Source organism: Sus scrofa, chromosome 6 (genome assembly GCF_000003025.6).
Source record: "Sus scrofa isolate TJ Tabasco breed Duroc chromosome 6, Sscrofa11.1, whole genome shotgun sequence".
NCBI classification, from domain to species: Eukaryota; Metazoa; Chordata; class Mammalia; order Artiodactyla; family Suidae; genus Sus; species Sus scrofa.
The window spans coordinates 106,187,062-106,205,260 of NC_010448.4; the positions used below are offsets into that span (position 1 = coordinate 106,187,062).

At 37.4% G+C, this 18,199-nt stretch overlaps 1 protein-coding gene across 1 annotated transcript in view; it reads right to left on the reverse strand.

Moving 5' to 3' along the window:
• The window catches only part of ROCK1 (Rho associated coiled-coil containing protein kinase 1), a 151,100-nt gene that overhangs the window by 23,163 nt on the left and 109,738 nt on the right, over positions 1-18,199 (reverse strand). The window contains exons 18-23 of the mRNA XM_005653400.3: positions 17,907-18,057; positions 14,889-15,049; positions 13,092-13,276; positions 11,243-11,312; positions 7,998-8,092; positions 2,572-2,737 (exon numbers count right to left, since the gene is read on the reverse strand). Of these exons, the coding sequence (XP_005653457.2) occupies positions 2,572-2,737; positions 7,998-8,092; positions 11,243-11,312; positions 13,092-13,276; positions 14,889-15,049; positions 17,907-18,057 (828 nt within the window). The remainder of the gene's footprint in view (positions 1-2,571; positions 2,738-7,997; positions 8,093-11,242; positions 11,313-13,091; positions 13,277-14,888; positions 15,050-17,906; positions 18,058-18,199) is intronic.

Consider the following 18,199-nt stretch of genomic DNA (forward strand, 5'->3'; position numbering starts at 1 on the left):
CTTGTTGAAATTCCCAGGCTAGGGATGGAACCTGTGCCTTGGCTGTAACAAGAGCTACAGCAGCGACAGCACAGGGTCCTTAACCTGCTGAGCCATGAGGGAACTCCTAAAGTATTTTAAAACAATTGTTAGCTTCCAAAAATTATTTCAGTGTGTGTATGTATACACATACATATACATATGAATGAAAGGAATAAAAAAAATGTAATGAAAAGAGAACAAGACTAGAAAGTAGGAAATCAGTATTTTAGTTTTCTAGCTCTGTGACCATCAACAAGTCACAATCTTTGTGGGCCTCAGTTTCTTCATCTAAATGATGATGATGAAAATGACAATTTAAAATGTTTGATTGAGTGTTGTATAGCTGTTAGCATAAATGATACCATCGTATACCCACACAGTTCCTTCTGTACTTCTCCAACACTACGCAGGACTGTACTGTGCAATAAAATCATTTCTTTGACACTAAGAGCTTTGTAGTTAATATTCTTTAATAATCATTAGGACCAGGTGGCCTCCATGCTCTGGTGGTCCTCAAATAATGATGAAGACCTTTGCTGATGTGTTCCTGGTACCTGTGAGATTAGTTACCCATTCATAAATTTTTTTTCTTTTATTATCTTTATTTTCTTTTTGGCTGCCCTGAGGCACATGGAATTCCCAGGCCAGGGATCAGATCTGAGCTGTAGCTGTGATCTAAGCTGCATCTGCAGCAATGCCAGATCCTTAACCCACTGTGCTGGGCCAGGGATTGAACCTGTATCCCAGAGTGCTCCCAAGATGCCAGCAATTCCCTTATGCCAAAGCAGGAATTCCCACAAATTTTTTTTTTTTTTTTGGTCTTTTTAAGGTCGCACCCATGGCATATGGAGGTTCCCAGGCTAGGGGTAGAATTGGAGCTTTAGCCACTGGCCCATGCCAGAGCCACAGCCATGCCAGGTCTGAGCTGCATCTGAGACCTACTCTACAGCTCACGGCAATGCCAGATCCTTAACCCACTGAGCAAGGCCAGAGATCGAACCTGTGCCCTCATGGATGCTAGTCAGATTCGTTCCTGCTGAGCCACGATGTGAACTCCCCATAATGCACTTCCTGTCGTTTTTAAATACTTACTCTCCCATACCCAAGGTTAACTATAAAATTGTCCCCACGAGTTTTCATTGTGGCTCAGAGGGTTAAGAACCTGACATAGTGTCCATATGGACATGGGTTCGATCCCTAGCCTTGCTCAGTGGGTTAAGGATCTGGTGTTGCCATAAGCTGTGGTACTGGCTGGCAGATGCAGCTTTGATTTGACCCCTAGCCTGGGAGCTTCCATATGCTGTTAGTCCAGCTGTAAAATGATGCTTCCTGATTGTTGTCTGTGGGATCCCACTCCGTAAGTTACCCTATAATAAGTGAACTGACCCATTGATTATACAGAGCTGCCTAACTTGTTTTTCAGTCCCAAGATATCTTCTCAGTTCAATGAACACTTTTTGTTCCCTCTGTCCTCCAAATAATTACTTTCGTAGTATATATTCAGCATTCTATTTATATTATTTCATTTAATCTTCCTAAGAATCCTGTGGAAGGAGTTCCTTTGTGGAACAGTGGGTTAAGGATCCAGTGTTGTCACTAAGGTGGATTGGGTCATTGCTGTGGCCTGGGTTTAGTCCCTGGCCCAGGAATTTCCACATGCTGTGGAAACGGACCAAAAATATTTTTTTAAAAATCCTGTGGAATAGGTATCAATAGGAATAATTTCTATTTTTATAGATAAAAAATCAGATACTTGGAAAAGTTAAAGCAAACTGCCAAGACCAAGTAATTTCTTAGGCGCAAAGCTGGAATTTGAACCCAGATCTGCTTATGCCAGAGCACTTATTGGTGGCTTAATCACCAAGAAGAAAAATCTCTGCAATTCTCCTTTCTAGCACCGTAATTTATATGCCAGTATAAATTTCAGAAATAGGTACTGGCTTTTCTATAACGGATTTGTAGATACCTACGAAGAATTGTTCATCCCAAAATGGTTTCTGGCCAAAAAAATCAGCTGCAATTTATTAATATAATAAAGCAAATGGATTTAAGCTAAGTATTTCTTCACATAAAATATATTAAGATCTAGAAAGAGAAAAAGATCTAATACACTGACTAAGAACTTCAGGAGTTCCTGTGGTGGCTCAGTGGAAGTGAATCTGACTGCTAATCATGAGGACACAGGTTCAATCCCTGGCCTCACTCAGTGGGTCAAGGATCCGGCATTGCCATGAGCTGTGGTGTACGTTGCAGACACGGCTCAGATCTGGCATTGCTATGACTGTGGTGTAGGCCAGCAGCTGCAGCTCCGATTTGACCCCTAGCCTGAGAACTTTCATGTGCTGTGGGTGTGGCGCTAAAAAGACAAAAAAAAAAAAAAAAAGGAAGAACTTCAATCATTAACAGTTGTTTTGGATTGTATAAACTATTTCATATATAAGTACAGGCTGACTACGTATAAGTAAATACTCATGCACAAACACTTACCCAAACACTTTAAAATGTGACCTGATTTAAATTAATTTTAATCACATAACTTATCACACTTACCCGACTAACTATGTGATCTTTATCCGTAATCTCTTGCCTATTTCTTGAAGCAGCTTTCTTGCTTTCTTGAGTCAATTCAAAATACTGTTCTTCCAGAAGTCCTCGAGCTAACTGCTCAGACTCAGCTTTTGTTTCTGCTAGATCCAACTGAGTTGCAAGAGTTTCTCTAATAGATTTAAAAGAAAAATGAATATAAACGAACTCAGTTCATCTTTTTAACTTATTATGCTTAAAAACACAATTATATTTAAATAATAAAAAGAATTAAATATTCTCCTGCTTAAAATAAACTTTGCATCCATTACAAACATTCTGTAACAGTAATGAATTTAATCTCTCACACTTAGAAAAACTAAAAAAAAAAATAAAGGACACTTTAATCTTGTACCTGCTATTCTGCTTAACTAAGAAGAGGTTAATAAAACAATGGCAAGCAGTATACTCCTGAAAAGGAACTTCCTGGGATCAGGAATAAAAGGTAGCATTGCACCTACCTTTGTATAAGTCTTTGGCTAGCAAATCAAGAGGCCAGACCTGAGCCCTTACCCTGTTCTATCACTAACTAATTGGGAGGAACATTGGGCAAGTTCCTTATACTTCCATTCAAATATTTAGAATGATAGAATTAAACTACATTATTTCTGAGGTTCCTTCCAGCTCTGAAATTCAATGAAATTATGAAGACTTGTAAACAGATTGGCAAACTACTATAAACTATTCTAAGAGTGCTCCTTGGGAATTGTACTTTAAAGCTTTTCAGAACTGACATTCAGAACACAACCAGATCACACCAGTATGCCTGTACTCCCCAAAGAACCTGTCTTCAATAAGTGATCTTGCATGATTGCAACCCCTATACACAGTAGGTGCTCAATAAAATATATGGTTACTAAATGAATGAATCACTTCCAGCTATTTTCTACTAAGGGAGTATTACAAATAAAATTTTCTGTCTCAACCATAAAGTAACTAAAAATAATGGTAATAACATTCATTCATTTGTCCAACAAATATTTATTTGAATGTTCCTATGTGCCAAACACTGTTCTAGGAATTAGGGTATACAGCGCTAACAAACTCCTTGCTCTCAGAAAGCATACATTACTAGAGTGAGACAATTTAAAGAAATGACCAATGTATGCCACAGAGAACAACAATGAAAGGAAAGGTAGAAGAAGCTGTGAGGGTGGTTAATATTTTATAGAGTGTGGTTACTATTTTATAGAGGTGATCAAGGAGGCCTCTCTGCTAAGCTGACAACTGAGAAAATACATAAAGGAAATAAAAGAGTGAGCCAATGTATGTATCTGGGAATAATTTTAGGTAGAGGAAACATCTAGTAACAAATGCCTAAATGTTCTGAAGGAAGAGTGAGAGACGGGGTGCTGGGCAAGAAAACAATATTGCAAGGCTTTTTAAAACAATACAGGGATTTTGGCTTTTACTGAGTATTTTGTTTTTATTCTACTTTTAAAAGATCATCCTGGCTGCTGATGAAGATAAGACTAGTAGGAGAACAATGACAGAAGCAAGGATACCAGTAGGAGGCAAGTGAAATAATCAAGATTGGAGATGATGGCAGTTTGGATCAAGTTGGTAAATGATAAAAGTGGTGAGAAGTGATCAGAGTCTGAATATATTTTTTTTAGTTATAGCTAGTATTTATTGACAGATTGCATGTAGAGTATAAGAAAAATCCAGGATGATTGCAAGTTTTGGATTTAAGCAACTAGGAATAAAAGAATAGCTAATACTGACAGGAAAAATACGGAGAAGCAGGATGGCAAGGTGGGGGAACAAGGCATTTTTTCTGGACATGTTACATATAAGATGGCTTATTAAACATTCAAGTGGAGATATCAGACAGACAGCTGGGTTTACAAATCTGGAATTCAGGGGAGAACATACTTGTACACTGATGCAATTTAAAGCCACGAGGCTGAATGAGAATAAGCACGGAGTGATCCCTTGGGCCCTCCAAACTTTAACAGTCTCAGAGATGGAAAAGGACAAAAGAGCAAAAAAGGATGGGGAACGTTACCAAGTGTAATAAGAGGAAAAGAGAGTTTGATATCACAGAAGCCAAGTGAAGAAATTTTATCAAGAGATTCTGACATAATCAATTATGTCAATTGCTGCTATTAAATAAAATTAAAGCTGAGAACTGACTACAGTTTTTAAGTATGAGGAAGTCACTGGTGATCTTGAGAAAGGTTATTTTGGTAGAGTAGGAAGGCAGAAGTCGTGAGTGAGCTTGAGAGAAAATGGGAGAAGAGTACCTGATGATAAACATTATGTCACATTTCAAGGAAATGTGCTACAAAAGGAAGCCCAAAAGCCAGGATGCTACCTAGAAGTGGATATGCAGTTAAAGAAAAGGAGGTTGGTTACCTTTTAAGGAGATGTTTACCTGTATGCTTAGACAATAATGGGAATGGCTACAGAAAGGAAAAAAAATGATGTAGCAAAGATGAGAGAGAATTATTGGAGTTGTTATTAAGTAGGCAGAAAAGGATGGGATTGAGAAGCTGTTTGGATAAATTCATGTAAATTTTGTCCATCTACATTAATCAGTGAGGCCCTGATCTAGGTGTTGTGGATATACAATAGAGAATGGCAACAAAAATAAAACTTTCCAGGGAATTCCCTGGTGGTCTACTGGTTAGGACTCAGTGCTTTCTTTCTTGCTTGCTTTTTTAGGGCCGCACCCATGGCATTTGCTAGGGGCTGAATCAGAGCTACAGCTGCTGGCCTGGACCACAGCCCCAGCAATGCAGGATCTGAGTTGCATCTTTGAACTATACCACAGGACACAGCAACGCCAGATCCTTAACCCTCTGAGCAAGGCCAGGGATAGAACCCGCAACCTCATGGTTCCTAGTTGGATTTGTTTCTGCTGCACCACAACAGGAAATCCAGGACTCAGTGCTTTCATTGGCTAATTCTACTCTCCTTAGTTGTCATCTGGGGAATGTTATCTGAATCTCATATGGTAAAATGAAGGATCTATCCCTTCAATATGTTCCAGTAGCACGTTCTCAAACCCACCTACCTTAATTCTGTTTACTGACTAGATTCCGAAGCACTTAAATGTAAAAAACATATTAATAATTATATCACTGAATCACTGACACAAAGCACAGTACACAGCCCAATAGTGGGGATCAATATATTTATCTTTTTTTTTTGGTCTTTTTGCTATTTCTTAGGCCGTTCCCACGGCATATGGAGGTTCCCAGGCTAGGGGTCGAATCGGAGCTGCAGCCACTGGCCTATGCCAGAGCCAAAGCAACACGGGATCCAAGCCGTGTCTGCAACCTACACCACAGCTCACGGCAACGCCGATCGTTAACCCACTGAGCAAGGGCAGGGACCGAACCTGCAACCTCATGGTTCCTAGTCGGATTCGTTAACCACTGCGCCACGATGGGAACTCCAATATATTTATCTTAAATAGATCAACCAAGGGCAACTTAATGCTATGAAACAATACAGTACATGGCAGATTGGGGACTCCATCCACAGAGAATGTATACAAACTGGGACTGCACATTACACTGCAGATACCATGCAGACGAATGGCATCAGACTATGCTCTACAAAAGGAGTTTACTACTGTCACAGAGAAATAACCAGGAAATGTAGTTTTGTGCCTACCCTAGACTGTACCTAATGTCAATACCTTAATAGGATCTAAATACTGAATGCCAATGGTTACTAAAAGTAGAGGCAACCAGACATTATAAAGTTATATATGAAGTAGTCTCTAAAAATCAGATTTGAATCTGTTTAAGCCTCCAGATTAGGGATGTCAAATAAAACTTTCTACGATGACAGAAATGTTCTGCCTATGCTGTCCAACATGGTAGACACTAACCACATATGACTACTCAGCACTTAAAATGTGGCTAGTATCTCCGAGGAATTAAAGTTTTAATTCTTTTTTTCACTTTTTTTTTTTTTTAAGGAAGTTCCCAGGCCAGGGGTCAAATCAGAGCTGCAGCTGCCAGCCTACACCACAACCACAGCAACACCAGATTCGAGCTGCAGTTGTGACCTATATGGTAGCTCACAGCAACACCAGATCCTTAACTCACTGAGCGAGGCCAGGGATCAAACCTGCAACCTCATGGATACTAGTCGGGTTCATTTCTGCTGAGCTACAATGGGAACTCCTTCATTCATTTTACTAACTAAAATTTAAATTTAAATGGCTACAGGTGACTAGTGGCTACCACACTGGACAGTGCAACTCTAGATTTAACCACTGATTTGCAAGAAACACAGAAGGGCAATGAAAATGTTCAACTAACTAAAAAAATAAAATCGGCAAAATCATAACTGAGGAAAACTATACAGGACAAATGATTTAGTCCCGTCAATAAATAAATGTCTTGGAGTTCCCACTGTGGCTCAGCGCATTAAGAACTGGACATAGTGTCCATGAAGATGTGGGTTCAGTCTCTGGCCTTGCTCAGTGGGTTAAGAATCTGGTATGTGGCAAGCTGTGGCACAGGCTGCAGATGTGGTTTGGATCCGGTGTTGCTGTGGCTGTGGTGTAGGCCTGTGTATGCAGCTCTTGACTTGACCTTTAGCCCAGGAACTTCCATATGCCATAGGTGTGATTATAAAAAGAAAAAAAGACAAAAAATGTCAGGATAGTAATTATTCTAGTGTTGGGCAGGGATAAGGCCATAGCAGGAGCCGGGAGAGAGTGGGCTTCTGAGCTAGATAGCAAGGTTTTGTTCATGGGTGGTGGTTATAATGATATTTGTCATGTAATTCATAAAGGTGTACATGTAAATTATATATTTGTTTACTTCAACCATAAAAGTTAAAGCTGTCTGTTCTGACACTAGCTATGAGCAGTTGTCAGCTTTATAAGATTACCTCCTCATAAGATGAAAAGCACAGATGCAATGGAAATGAACCTGCATTAGGAGTTCCTACTGTGGGTCAGAGGTTAACAGACCCGACTAGCATCCATGAGCGATCCCTGGCCTCGCTCAGTGGGTTAAAGATCTGGCATTGCTGTGGCTGTGGTGCAGGCTGGTAGCTAGAGCTCCAATTTGACCCCTAGCCTGGGAACCTCCATATGCCGTGGGTGCAGCCCTAAAACACACACACACACACACACACACAAAAAAAAAAAAAAAAAAAGAAAGAAAAGAAATTAACCTGCATTATAATACTAAGGGGAAGACCTTAAATACCTTTACCTAATATAAAATAATGACTTGCATCAAATTATTTCTTCACCATAAAGGGAAATTTTAATCTAAATCTGGTTTGATTTGTTCTCAATTAGCCCAATAAGATTTACTATTCCACCGCCATGAGAATAATGGCACATCTACTCCATATCTTAAAACTTTAAGATGCTTTGCTATAGTACTGATACTTATTCTAAAGTAAACTGGACATACTTTTCATTTTGCAGTTCCTGTATTTTCTTTAAATTTTCTCTGTTTTTTTCTTCAATTTCTTCCTTAAGTTCCTTTACCTGGGTTTTATAAAGTGTCTGCAAAACAAGTGATAAGAAAAATTAAGTGTTTGTGGTGGGTTAAAAACCAGTTTGATAGTTTATTATAAAGTTAACACATGAGCCAACAATTCCAGTACCAAGTATTTACCCCAAACGAATACAAATATATATCCATACAAAGTCTTATTTATATATGAATTTTCATTGCAGCTTTATTCACAATAACTCCAAACTGGAAAAAAAACCCAGATATCTATCAACAGATGAATTTTTAAAACTGATGTACTCATACTCCTCCACAATAAAAAGGAATGAACTACTAATATATACAACATGATAAATCTAAAAAAGGTTAAGCTGTGTGAAAGCAACCAGGTGCTAAAGAGTAGGTACATGATTCCACATAGTAGAAATTGTGGAACAGGTGAAAATAATCAACAGGACAGAAAGTACATCAATGGTTGCCTGCAGATACAGCTGGGTGGAGAAGAAGGAAGGCCAGGAGGGAATTTTTTAAAGGCGAAGGAAAGGTTTTATATGTTGATTGTGGTGGTAGTCACACAGTATACACCCTTGTCAAAACTTACCAACGACTCAAAATGGGTACAATTTATTACACAGAAATTATACCCCAAAGGTTTATTAAATACTACATTGATTTGGGAAAAACATTATAAAAAAAACTTAGCAAGCATAACTTATTCAAAGGTAGTTCAATTCTTGAAGTGCACAATGTTAGAGAAATCACTTCTCTTTTGGGTGATGAAGTGGGAGATTAGGAGAGGTAGAAGAAATACCTATAAACAAGATTTATCAAGTGTTCTGTTAACTTATTACACAACACTGATTCTTCTAAAATTCACTACCTTTTTTGTCAATTCCATCAAGAAATATTTAATTCACTGTTAGGTGCTGAAGTTAGAGTAAACTTCCCATTCCACTTTTTTTAAAAAAATCTTTTTTGCTTTTTTTTAGGGCTGCAACTGTGGCATATGGAAGTCAAATCAGAGCTGTAGCCTCCGGTCTATACCACAGCTAGAGCTGCACCAGATCCAAGCTGAGTCTGCGATCTATATCACACCTCATGGCAACACTGGATCCTTAACCCAATGAGTGAGGCCAAGGGCTGAACCTGCGTCCTCATGGATACTAGTCAGGTTCTTACTGCTGAGCCACAATGGGAACTCCCCAATTCTAAAGTCTATGTATTTTTTTTAAACTACCCTTTTTAGTTTAAAAGACAAGGGAAAAAAAATAGTAAGGTCCAGCAAATAGCTGTGGAGAACTACTTTTATACTGTACATTTAATTATCTAAGAAATAGCACTTCTCTAGGGAAAAAAAATACATTTCTATGGGAATGCAAATGAAGAATGATGTCTAATTTATGTAGTTTAAATGTTTACAATTTCTAAAATGAAATAATCCATTTTGCCTTTAGGAATCAGATTCTCTTTTCTCTGACTTCAATTCCTGAATTTTATGAGTAATTAATGAGATTAAAAAAATCAGATTTGAGAGCCTAGACTAAAGAAAACCTTAAATTTGGTTTATAATAGCTTATCAAATTTAACAGCATCTAACCTAGTTCTTCACAAGCAATGGAATAAATCCTAACTAAGACAGGGTAATATTTTGTATTGTTTTTACAGAAGCAAAAATCAAGAATCCATAGGAACCACCACAAGTCATTTGACATCCATCTCAAAATATGAAGGCAATGAATGATTGCTCTGTGGAATCCTAAAGACAAGAAGATGTACATGATATTATAGACCACTTTTAAGTCAGTACCACACACTTTCAATAATTAGGGTTAATTTACACTCAAGAAAAGGTTTTTTCAACAATCTTGAATGTAAAAAAAAAGGTTTTAAACATGTTCCACTGACAGTACAATAAGCCAAGAAGAAATATCCAAAAATAGAAAGTCACCATGTTTATTAGGAGATAAGCAGAAAGAGCAGAGCATGAAGCTCTTAATTGTGTTAAATTCTGTAGAGTTCTAATATTGTCCAGAAATCTGGGGAAATCATTATTTCCAATAATGCTCACACTTGGTTTCTAAGGCATGTTTACCAGTGCAACTCAAACTCCATGCATTTGATTACAATGCATAAAGCTCACAAGAAAGGTGGCTGCCATCTAACAGTAATGGGGCAGCTAGGTATACATTAAGTTGACATGGCATGCCACAGCTTGGCAACCAAAAGAAATAAACAAAAATTCAAAGGTTTCAACAAAGCCTCAAATCATTAGCCATAAATTCTGATCAACAGTAGTAGTGAAAACAACTTGGCCTGCAGCAAATAAAAAAGTGATTTTTATGGAGAAAAAGTTTAACACGCATAAAGTGCACACAGAGGTAAAGGAGGAAAAGCTTTTTAAACATTAGTTATACCTAAACTATATGTAGTTATGCTTATAGATGTATGTATGTAGGCCACTGTAATGTTCATGCATGAACCACACATGATAATACTGGCACTTGAAACCACTAGAGTTTGCTACCAGATAGAGCCCTTAAAAAGTTGTTTTTTTTTTTTTTTTTTTTTTTGTCACACCCATGACATGCAGAAGTTCCTGGGCCAGGGATCAAACTGGTGCCATAGCAGTGATAACAATGGATCCTTACCCCTCTAGACCACAGAGAACTCCAACAAAGTCTTAAATGTAGCTCCAGTTTGAAAGGAATTCTGGAAATACTTGCAAAAACAGTCATGTCAACTTAAACATGAAAATAGATTCAGAAATTAAATGGAGAGATTGGAGGTAAGAAAGGGGAAAAACCCACTTTATAATCATTTGAAAAAGAATCACATTTCACATAAAGAATCTAAATACCTTTTTTTTTTTTTTGTCTTTTTGCTATTTCTTGGGCCGCTCCCGCAGCATATGGAAGTTCCCAGGCTAGGGGTCGGGTTCCCAGGCTAGGGGTCGAATTGGAGCTGTAGCTGCCAGCCTACACCAGAGCCACAGCAACTCGGGACCTGAGCCGCGTCTGCAACCTACACCACAGCTCACGGCAACACCAGATCGTTAACCCACTGAGCAAGGGCAGGGACGGAACCCGCAACCTCATGGTTCTTAGTCGGCTTCGTTAACCACTGTGCCACGACGCGAACTCCTAAATACTTTGTTTTGAGTCAAGTTTTGAAACAGTCTATATGTTAAAAATGATTCTCACCGAGAAATATTGCTCTGCTTCAAGCTGATCTTGTAGCTCCCGCATCTGCCCTTCATTTCCTCTGTATTGTCTTCAGACAAAAGAGAAAACAGTAAACAAATGTTCTTATTTACAGTAGACTATTATTCTTTGTTTCTTAAAGTTGCTAAATTAAAAAAGGTTTACTAAAATGACTTCTGTTTAAAAAAAAAATCATACCTCATTACACAGTATTATTACATTAGTTATATTTGGTTAGGCCACATTGTCTGGTTCCATGTTATAAAAGCTCCTTATAAAATGATACTATGAAAAGGGAACACTTTTCTACTGAAGATCACTTTCAGGAGCGTATTAATTGTAGGTTAAACCAAAATGCAAAAATAAAAGATTTTGGGGGTAAATTTTTATAGAGAAAAGCTTTCCTAAGGTCCATTTAAAATGTCTTATGTAGTAAGAAAACAATTAAAAACATTAACACATTTAGTAAATGAGAATTATTCAGTACTATATTTTATGGTCAATTAAGCAGAAGGGTAGGGTGGAAATGAAAACTCAGAAAATTAAGAAGGGAGGCACTAAAAACAACTGAAAGGAGGAGTAACACAGATAAAGAGGTGAGTACATGTAAACACATACATGAAAACACTGCTCACAGAGAGGAACAGGTTCAAAAAAACAACCCAAAGACAGCTATTCAATGATGAACAATTCCATATGTGGCTGCTGGGTTTTCATACTAGGTAGTAATAACCTTTTATTTTTAGCATATGATTGACAAAAAGTACTCAGATGAACGCTGAACAGAAATTATTTTGGGAGAATAAAACTAAAACACATTACTTGGTAAAAACAGTGGCTCTAAAAGGTGGAAAGAATTTTACCAATACAAACCAACAACATCAAAACTGACAATTTTGTTCAAGAGTTACAGTGTTTAAATAAAGCTGACAAATGAAGTTATATATTTGGGGGAAATAAAATCACATAATTTTGCATAAAATATACTCAACTCTGATATTAAATTTCTGAAGCATGGCCTTACACAAATTCTCAAAATATTGCTTTGTCTCTGTTTTAAGTAATCAGGCATATCACATCTCAGAATAGAAGAAAAGGACATTCTGTATTTTGAGATGAATCAAAGAAACAAAATAAAACAAACAAATTCAGGGTCATCAAGTCTAGTTCTAGTTTCTAAATAAAGAAACCCTGAACAATTCTTTCCATAAGGTACTAAATCCTTAATAAAAAGGTTATTTTTGACTTTCTTAATGCTGGTATGAAGAAACATGACTTTTGTGAATATGAAAATCATGAGAAAAATTTCTTCCACCATAAACAGACTTGTTGTAAAGTCAGTGGTCTTTTTTTTTTTTTTTTTGGTCTTTTTGCCTTTTCTAGGGCCGCTCCCTTGGCATACGGAGGTTCCCAGGACAGGTGTTTAATCGGAGCTGTTGCTACCGGCCTGTGCAGCAATGTGGGATCCGAGTCACACCTGCAACCTACACCACAGCTCGCGGCAACACCCGATCCTTAACCCACTGAGCAAGGCCAGGGATTGAACCCGCAACCTCATGGTTCCTAGTCGGATTCGTTAACCACTGCACCACGATGGGATCTCTTAAAGTCAGTAGTCTTGATAATGTCCTGTTTTCCCTCTTTTAAAGGCCTGTATTTATTTAGTAAGCCTGTCCTTCCAAGACCTCAATTTCCTTGCAAACTTTCTTTGCAAACACATTTTTAAATTTTTTCTAAATACTTTTCCCTAAGTCCTTCGTTCACATAATCTATACACACATAAAATATCAAACACATAAGCGAATGCTGAACATATAAAGAAATCATGAATGTTATTTCTGAAACTTACTTTGTAAGCTGAGCTAACTCAAATTCTAACAATCTTTTTGCTTCCAATAATGTATTTATTTCCTGTTTCATCTGCTTTTGTAAACCTTTTAAATTGTCTGACTCAAATGCTTGAGTCTTCAATTCATTTTGTAACAATAGTCGCTTATTTGATTCCTGCTCCAGTTGGAGGGTTAGATTCTTAACCTATGAATGAGAAAAATAATTGTGATTATAAATCTCTTAAATAATTATTAGACATTACTGTAAAGACTACTAATCAAGTACACTATAATTCCTCATACAAAAAGACTATTAGTATTCTAAAAAGTCTCCTCTGGTTTCTGCATTTATTACTGTAGAAATTTATCATTAAGTCAAATTAATTTCCAAATTTCAGATATGAGATTTTGGGTCAAAATAAATCTGGTTTCTTTGTACTCTAACCTGTAAGGAAATTTTGGAGTAGGTAACTTTTTGGGGGGACATTCCTAAATGGTATTTAAATTTACCTGTTCATTCAGAAATGTTTATGCTCTAATCTATAACCCTTTGAAGTTTACAAAACAAACTGAGTATATATTTAACTCAACTTGAATATTTATCAACTGCTTATTAGATGTTAGGGCTAAAAAACTTAAAATTCTTTTTTTAAAAAAATTCTTATGTTTACATGCTTTATGATTTATTGTTTACTTTGCTAGTCCAACCACTGGCCATTCTCTGAATCCTAATGTATTCCTCAGATCCTCAACCATGACAAACTCTCCATTACTGCACAGTTACTGCACGTGCTGGTCTTTCTTACCTTCATTTATTCTTTCTTCAGCTCTTAAATGTCATACCCGTAGTGACATGATTAGTCCTAACACTCTGGTATGTCCTCTTTAAGTATGTCATATGCTGGAAGTCACCATTTTAGTATGTCTTTCCCTTTGGGTAGTAAGTTTCACAAATGTCAAAAACACAGCTATCTTATTCAGTATTCTAACTCCTAGCAAAGAACTAGGCGGATAACGTGGTCAAAAGTTATATGTACATACGTATTTTTCTTTTTTGGGCCATACTTGTGGCATACAGAAGTTCCCAGGCCAGGGACTAAACCCGTACCACAGCAGTGATCACTTTTGTCTTTACTTAAAAAATGTTTCCTCTACCAACGCAGGCTTCTGACGTTCACACTACCGCCTTTTCAGGTCTTACTCAACCTATAAAATATAAGTGATGTCCTATTCCTACCTTGTGAAGGCTTTTTTCCTCATTAGTCTAGTCTTCTTCTCTAATTGACAGATGTGGACTAATTACCTTCAGTCTTAAAATTTCTAAAGTACATATACTAATCACTAGGATATAATGCCACTTTATTTCCTTATTTACTGCTTCATAAATGTGTACCCTGTGTTTTCTATCAACCTAAATCAGACAGGACTCTGCAGTTTAACATTTCTTTTGAAATCTAAAAGCATTGATCTTCTTTAGGATTACTGGATACCTTATAATAAAGAAGGTTTTGTTTTTGGCTGTTTTCTTAAAAAACAAATGGTCAATTTCTTCAGGGGAGGGGCTGTGACATTTCCATACAGTTCTACTGTCACAGTGCAAAATGTCATAGAACCTGTGGTGTGAATGTTCAATAACTATTTGAAGATGAAAATTCTAGGAGCTAGGGATCTAATGGTGACTTCACAGCAATGAACATATACAAATGGTTGTTTTATTCAAATCTCCACCATGTTGTTTAAATCATAGGTAATTTTCAGCCATTAACAATGATTTTCTCTTTCATAAGATGAACAAAATTAGTTCTTATTTTTCTTACTTCATCCTCCATTCTTTCTTTATTTTCGGTCAAATGCTCTAGTTTCTGCTGAGATTGTTTTAGATCAACGTCTAACATGGAGCACTGCTTCTCAATTTGAACAACCCTATTTTCAGCTTTCTCTCGAGCTTCTCTCTCTTCCTTAAGCTTTTTCTCCATCTCTGTCAAAGAAAAAGTTACAAACATTTAAAGAAAGACTAATTTAATACTTTTCACTTTTTCTTTTTTTTTTTTTTTTGGTCTTTTTGCTATTTCTTTGGGCCGCTCCCGCGGCATATGGAGGTTCCCAGGCTAGGGGTCGAATCGGAGCTGTAGCCATTGGCCTACGCCTGAGCCACAGCAACTCGGGATCCGAGCCGCGTCTGCAACCTACACCACAGCTCACGGCAGCGCCAGATCATTAACCCACTGAGCAAGGGCAGGGACCGAACCTGTAACTTCATGGTTCCTAGTTGGATTCGTTAACCACTGTGCCACGATGGGAACTCCACTTTTCACTTTCATAGGCTGTGTAAGACACATTGGTGCCAAAGATCCTTTTAGCCTTGGGATCTTTTAGAGCTACTCTTTACAGAAGTTCTAACATTGTGAATTATTTGTATAGTGGGATCTCTAAAGGAAGAGAGTCATAAAAATATAATTAATCCTCCAAACCCAGCCCATGACCAATGATATGAAAGATTATTCAGTGCCATCTTCAGATCAAAAGGTGAAAGTATAGCTGGAAAAAAAGCAAAGTATCTAAGGAGAAAAATGGAGGTAGTTCAGATAAAAGTAAAAAAAATAGGTTGTGGTTACTGATTTATACCTAAGCATTGTTCCAGAAAAGTTTCAAGAGGCTTAAGGCTGCGATACTAACTTTATCTTTTATTTTTTTGGCATCGCCTGCAGCATGTAGGACTTCTTGGGCCAGGGGACAAACCTGAACGACAGCAATGACACTGTTGGAGCGTTAAACTGCTAAGCCACCAGGGAACTCCCAAACTTTAATTTATACAAATCCAGATAAATAAGATTCCATGACAGAATATTTAAGTATTATCAGAAGATACTAGTCTACAGTGAGGTTCCAGTTTTTTGTTTGTTTGTTTGTTTTGTTTTTTTAATGGCAGCACCTGTGGCATATGGAAGTTCTTGGGCCAGGGACGGAATCCTAGCCATAGTGGCATCCTACACCACAGCTGAAGCTATGCTGATCCTTAATCTTCTGTGCCGGGCTGGGTATCGAATCTGCACTGTCACAGAAACAAAGCTGGATCCTTAGCCAACTGTATCACAGCAGGAACTCCCGTAAGGTTCCTTTTTTTGACATATGTTAACTAAGGTTCTAGAGGTTAATTTTCTTTTCTTTCTCTCTCTCTCTCTCTCTCTTTTTTTTTTTTAAGGGCCACACCCGAGGCATATGGAGGTTCCCAGGCTAGGGGTCCAATCGGAGCTGTAACCACCGGCCTACACCGCAGTCACAGCCAATGCTGGATTCTTAACCCACTGAGGCAGGCCAGGGATCCAACCTGCCTCATGGATGCTAGTCGGTCGTTTCCACTGAGCAACGAAGGGAAATCCCTGGAGGTTAATTTTCTAGGATCTTGCAACTCCTAAGTTGCATCATCAGGATTCAAACTTAATAAATCTGCTTCCTCACTTTCAGACTGTCCTCTAGGTGACAAAATAGAAACCATCAGAATGGAGTTTCTTGAATAATTCCCAGATTTCTGGCTTGGGCTCCTGGATATTGAACACCACCATTATCCATAACCATGATAGTATCTCCATTTACTGAGCTTTCCATGTAGAGGCATTTTAAATGCATTTTCCAATCTAGTTTTTTTTTTAAATAGTCATAGGGTGGCTAAGAGGCAAAGCATATTTGTTGGATTACAAACCTGAGCTCAGAAACCTAAATAGCCATTAACCAAGACAGTAAGAGCAGGGGTAAGAACAGATAAGACACATAAGATCACAAGTTTTCCTTTAAATAAACTGAATTTAAGGTGCCAGATGATACTTCCAAGTTACAGTAGGTTAAAAATTGAGTAGAAGTGAAGGAAAGGAAGACATCTTTTTAGGAATTTGGTTATAAAAGGATGGAATAAAAGAGTGGCAATCAGTAAGGATCACAGGTTGCTATAAGGCTTGCCTTATTTTGTTTTTAAGATGGGAGACACTTGTGCATGTTTACAACAACTAAAGATTCAGTAGAGGAGAAAAAAAGGTTGAGAAGTAAGAAAAGAAAAAGAAATAATAAGTTCAGATAAGAGACTGGATCCGAGTACAGCTAGAACCTCTTAGTGAGGACAGGAAGAGAATCACCCTCCTCTAAGATGAGAGGGAAGATAATGAAGATGGGCAATGTGGTAGGACAGGCTAAGTTAGAGAATTAGCTTCTGAGAAGTTCACATCTTTGCTTTCGCAATTTTTTAAAACAGGAGAATGTTCACCTAAAAGCGAATGATAAATGCCATAGGAAGCAAGGAGAGAAAGAGAAGTTTGGAAGAAGAAAATGATGAGTGATTTACATTAAAAAAGACAGCTCAGCTGAGGCTGGAGACAATACACTAGGCTAACATCCATCTGAAGAACTATTTGAAGTGATGCAAGTGGCTGGCTAGTCTGATCTAGGGTTGTATTCAGAGGCATAATACAGCAGAAATACAAAGGAATGAGGGAGTTGAGGGTACAAAGCAAGAAAACAGGTGAATTAACAGACAATGAATTCCAGACTAGATCTTGAAGAAAATAAAGGAACAGGCTGAAAAACTATGAGAAAAGAGAATCCACTGACTTTTATAGGAAGTAGAGAGTAGTAGAGTAAGGGAACTAGTAGAGTAAGGGAAACTATGATTTTTAAAAATGAAAGATCTCAAAAAAGAATAAAAGGAAAGCACCCTTTTCCCAGATCCACGTTTACAATTTCTAAGAGTTTGAACTGCTATAAAAATGAAATTTTAAACAGAATAAATTTTTGGTTGGCATTATTTAAAAACCAATCATGTAGAAAATATTAAAACTGACACTTACCACACATTGCAACAGACTTTGCTTCTTCAATAGATTGATGTTTGTCAGTTAAACGAGCTTTGGTTACTTTATGTTCATTTACCTCTTGTTCTAACCGTTGCTGTAATGATTTAAGCTTATAGTTTAAATCTATTTCTAAATTATTCTTTTCCTGTAAAATGAGAAGGAGAGTCATGTGATATGCTGTACAAAAGGCACATCATTAAACCTTACATTCATTAATATCTCATAAGAGATAACATATAAATCACATTGGCCTGAAATGTGATACCATATTTACTTAAATATTTTTA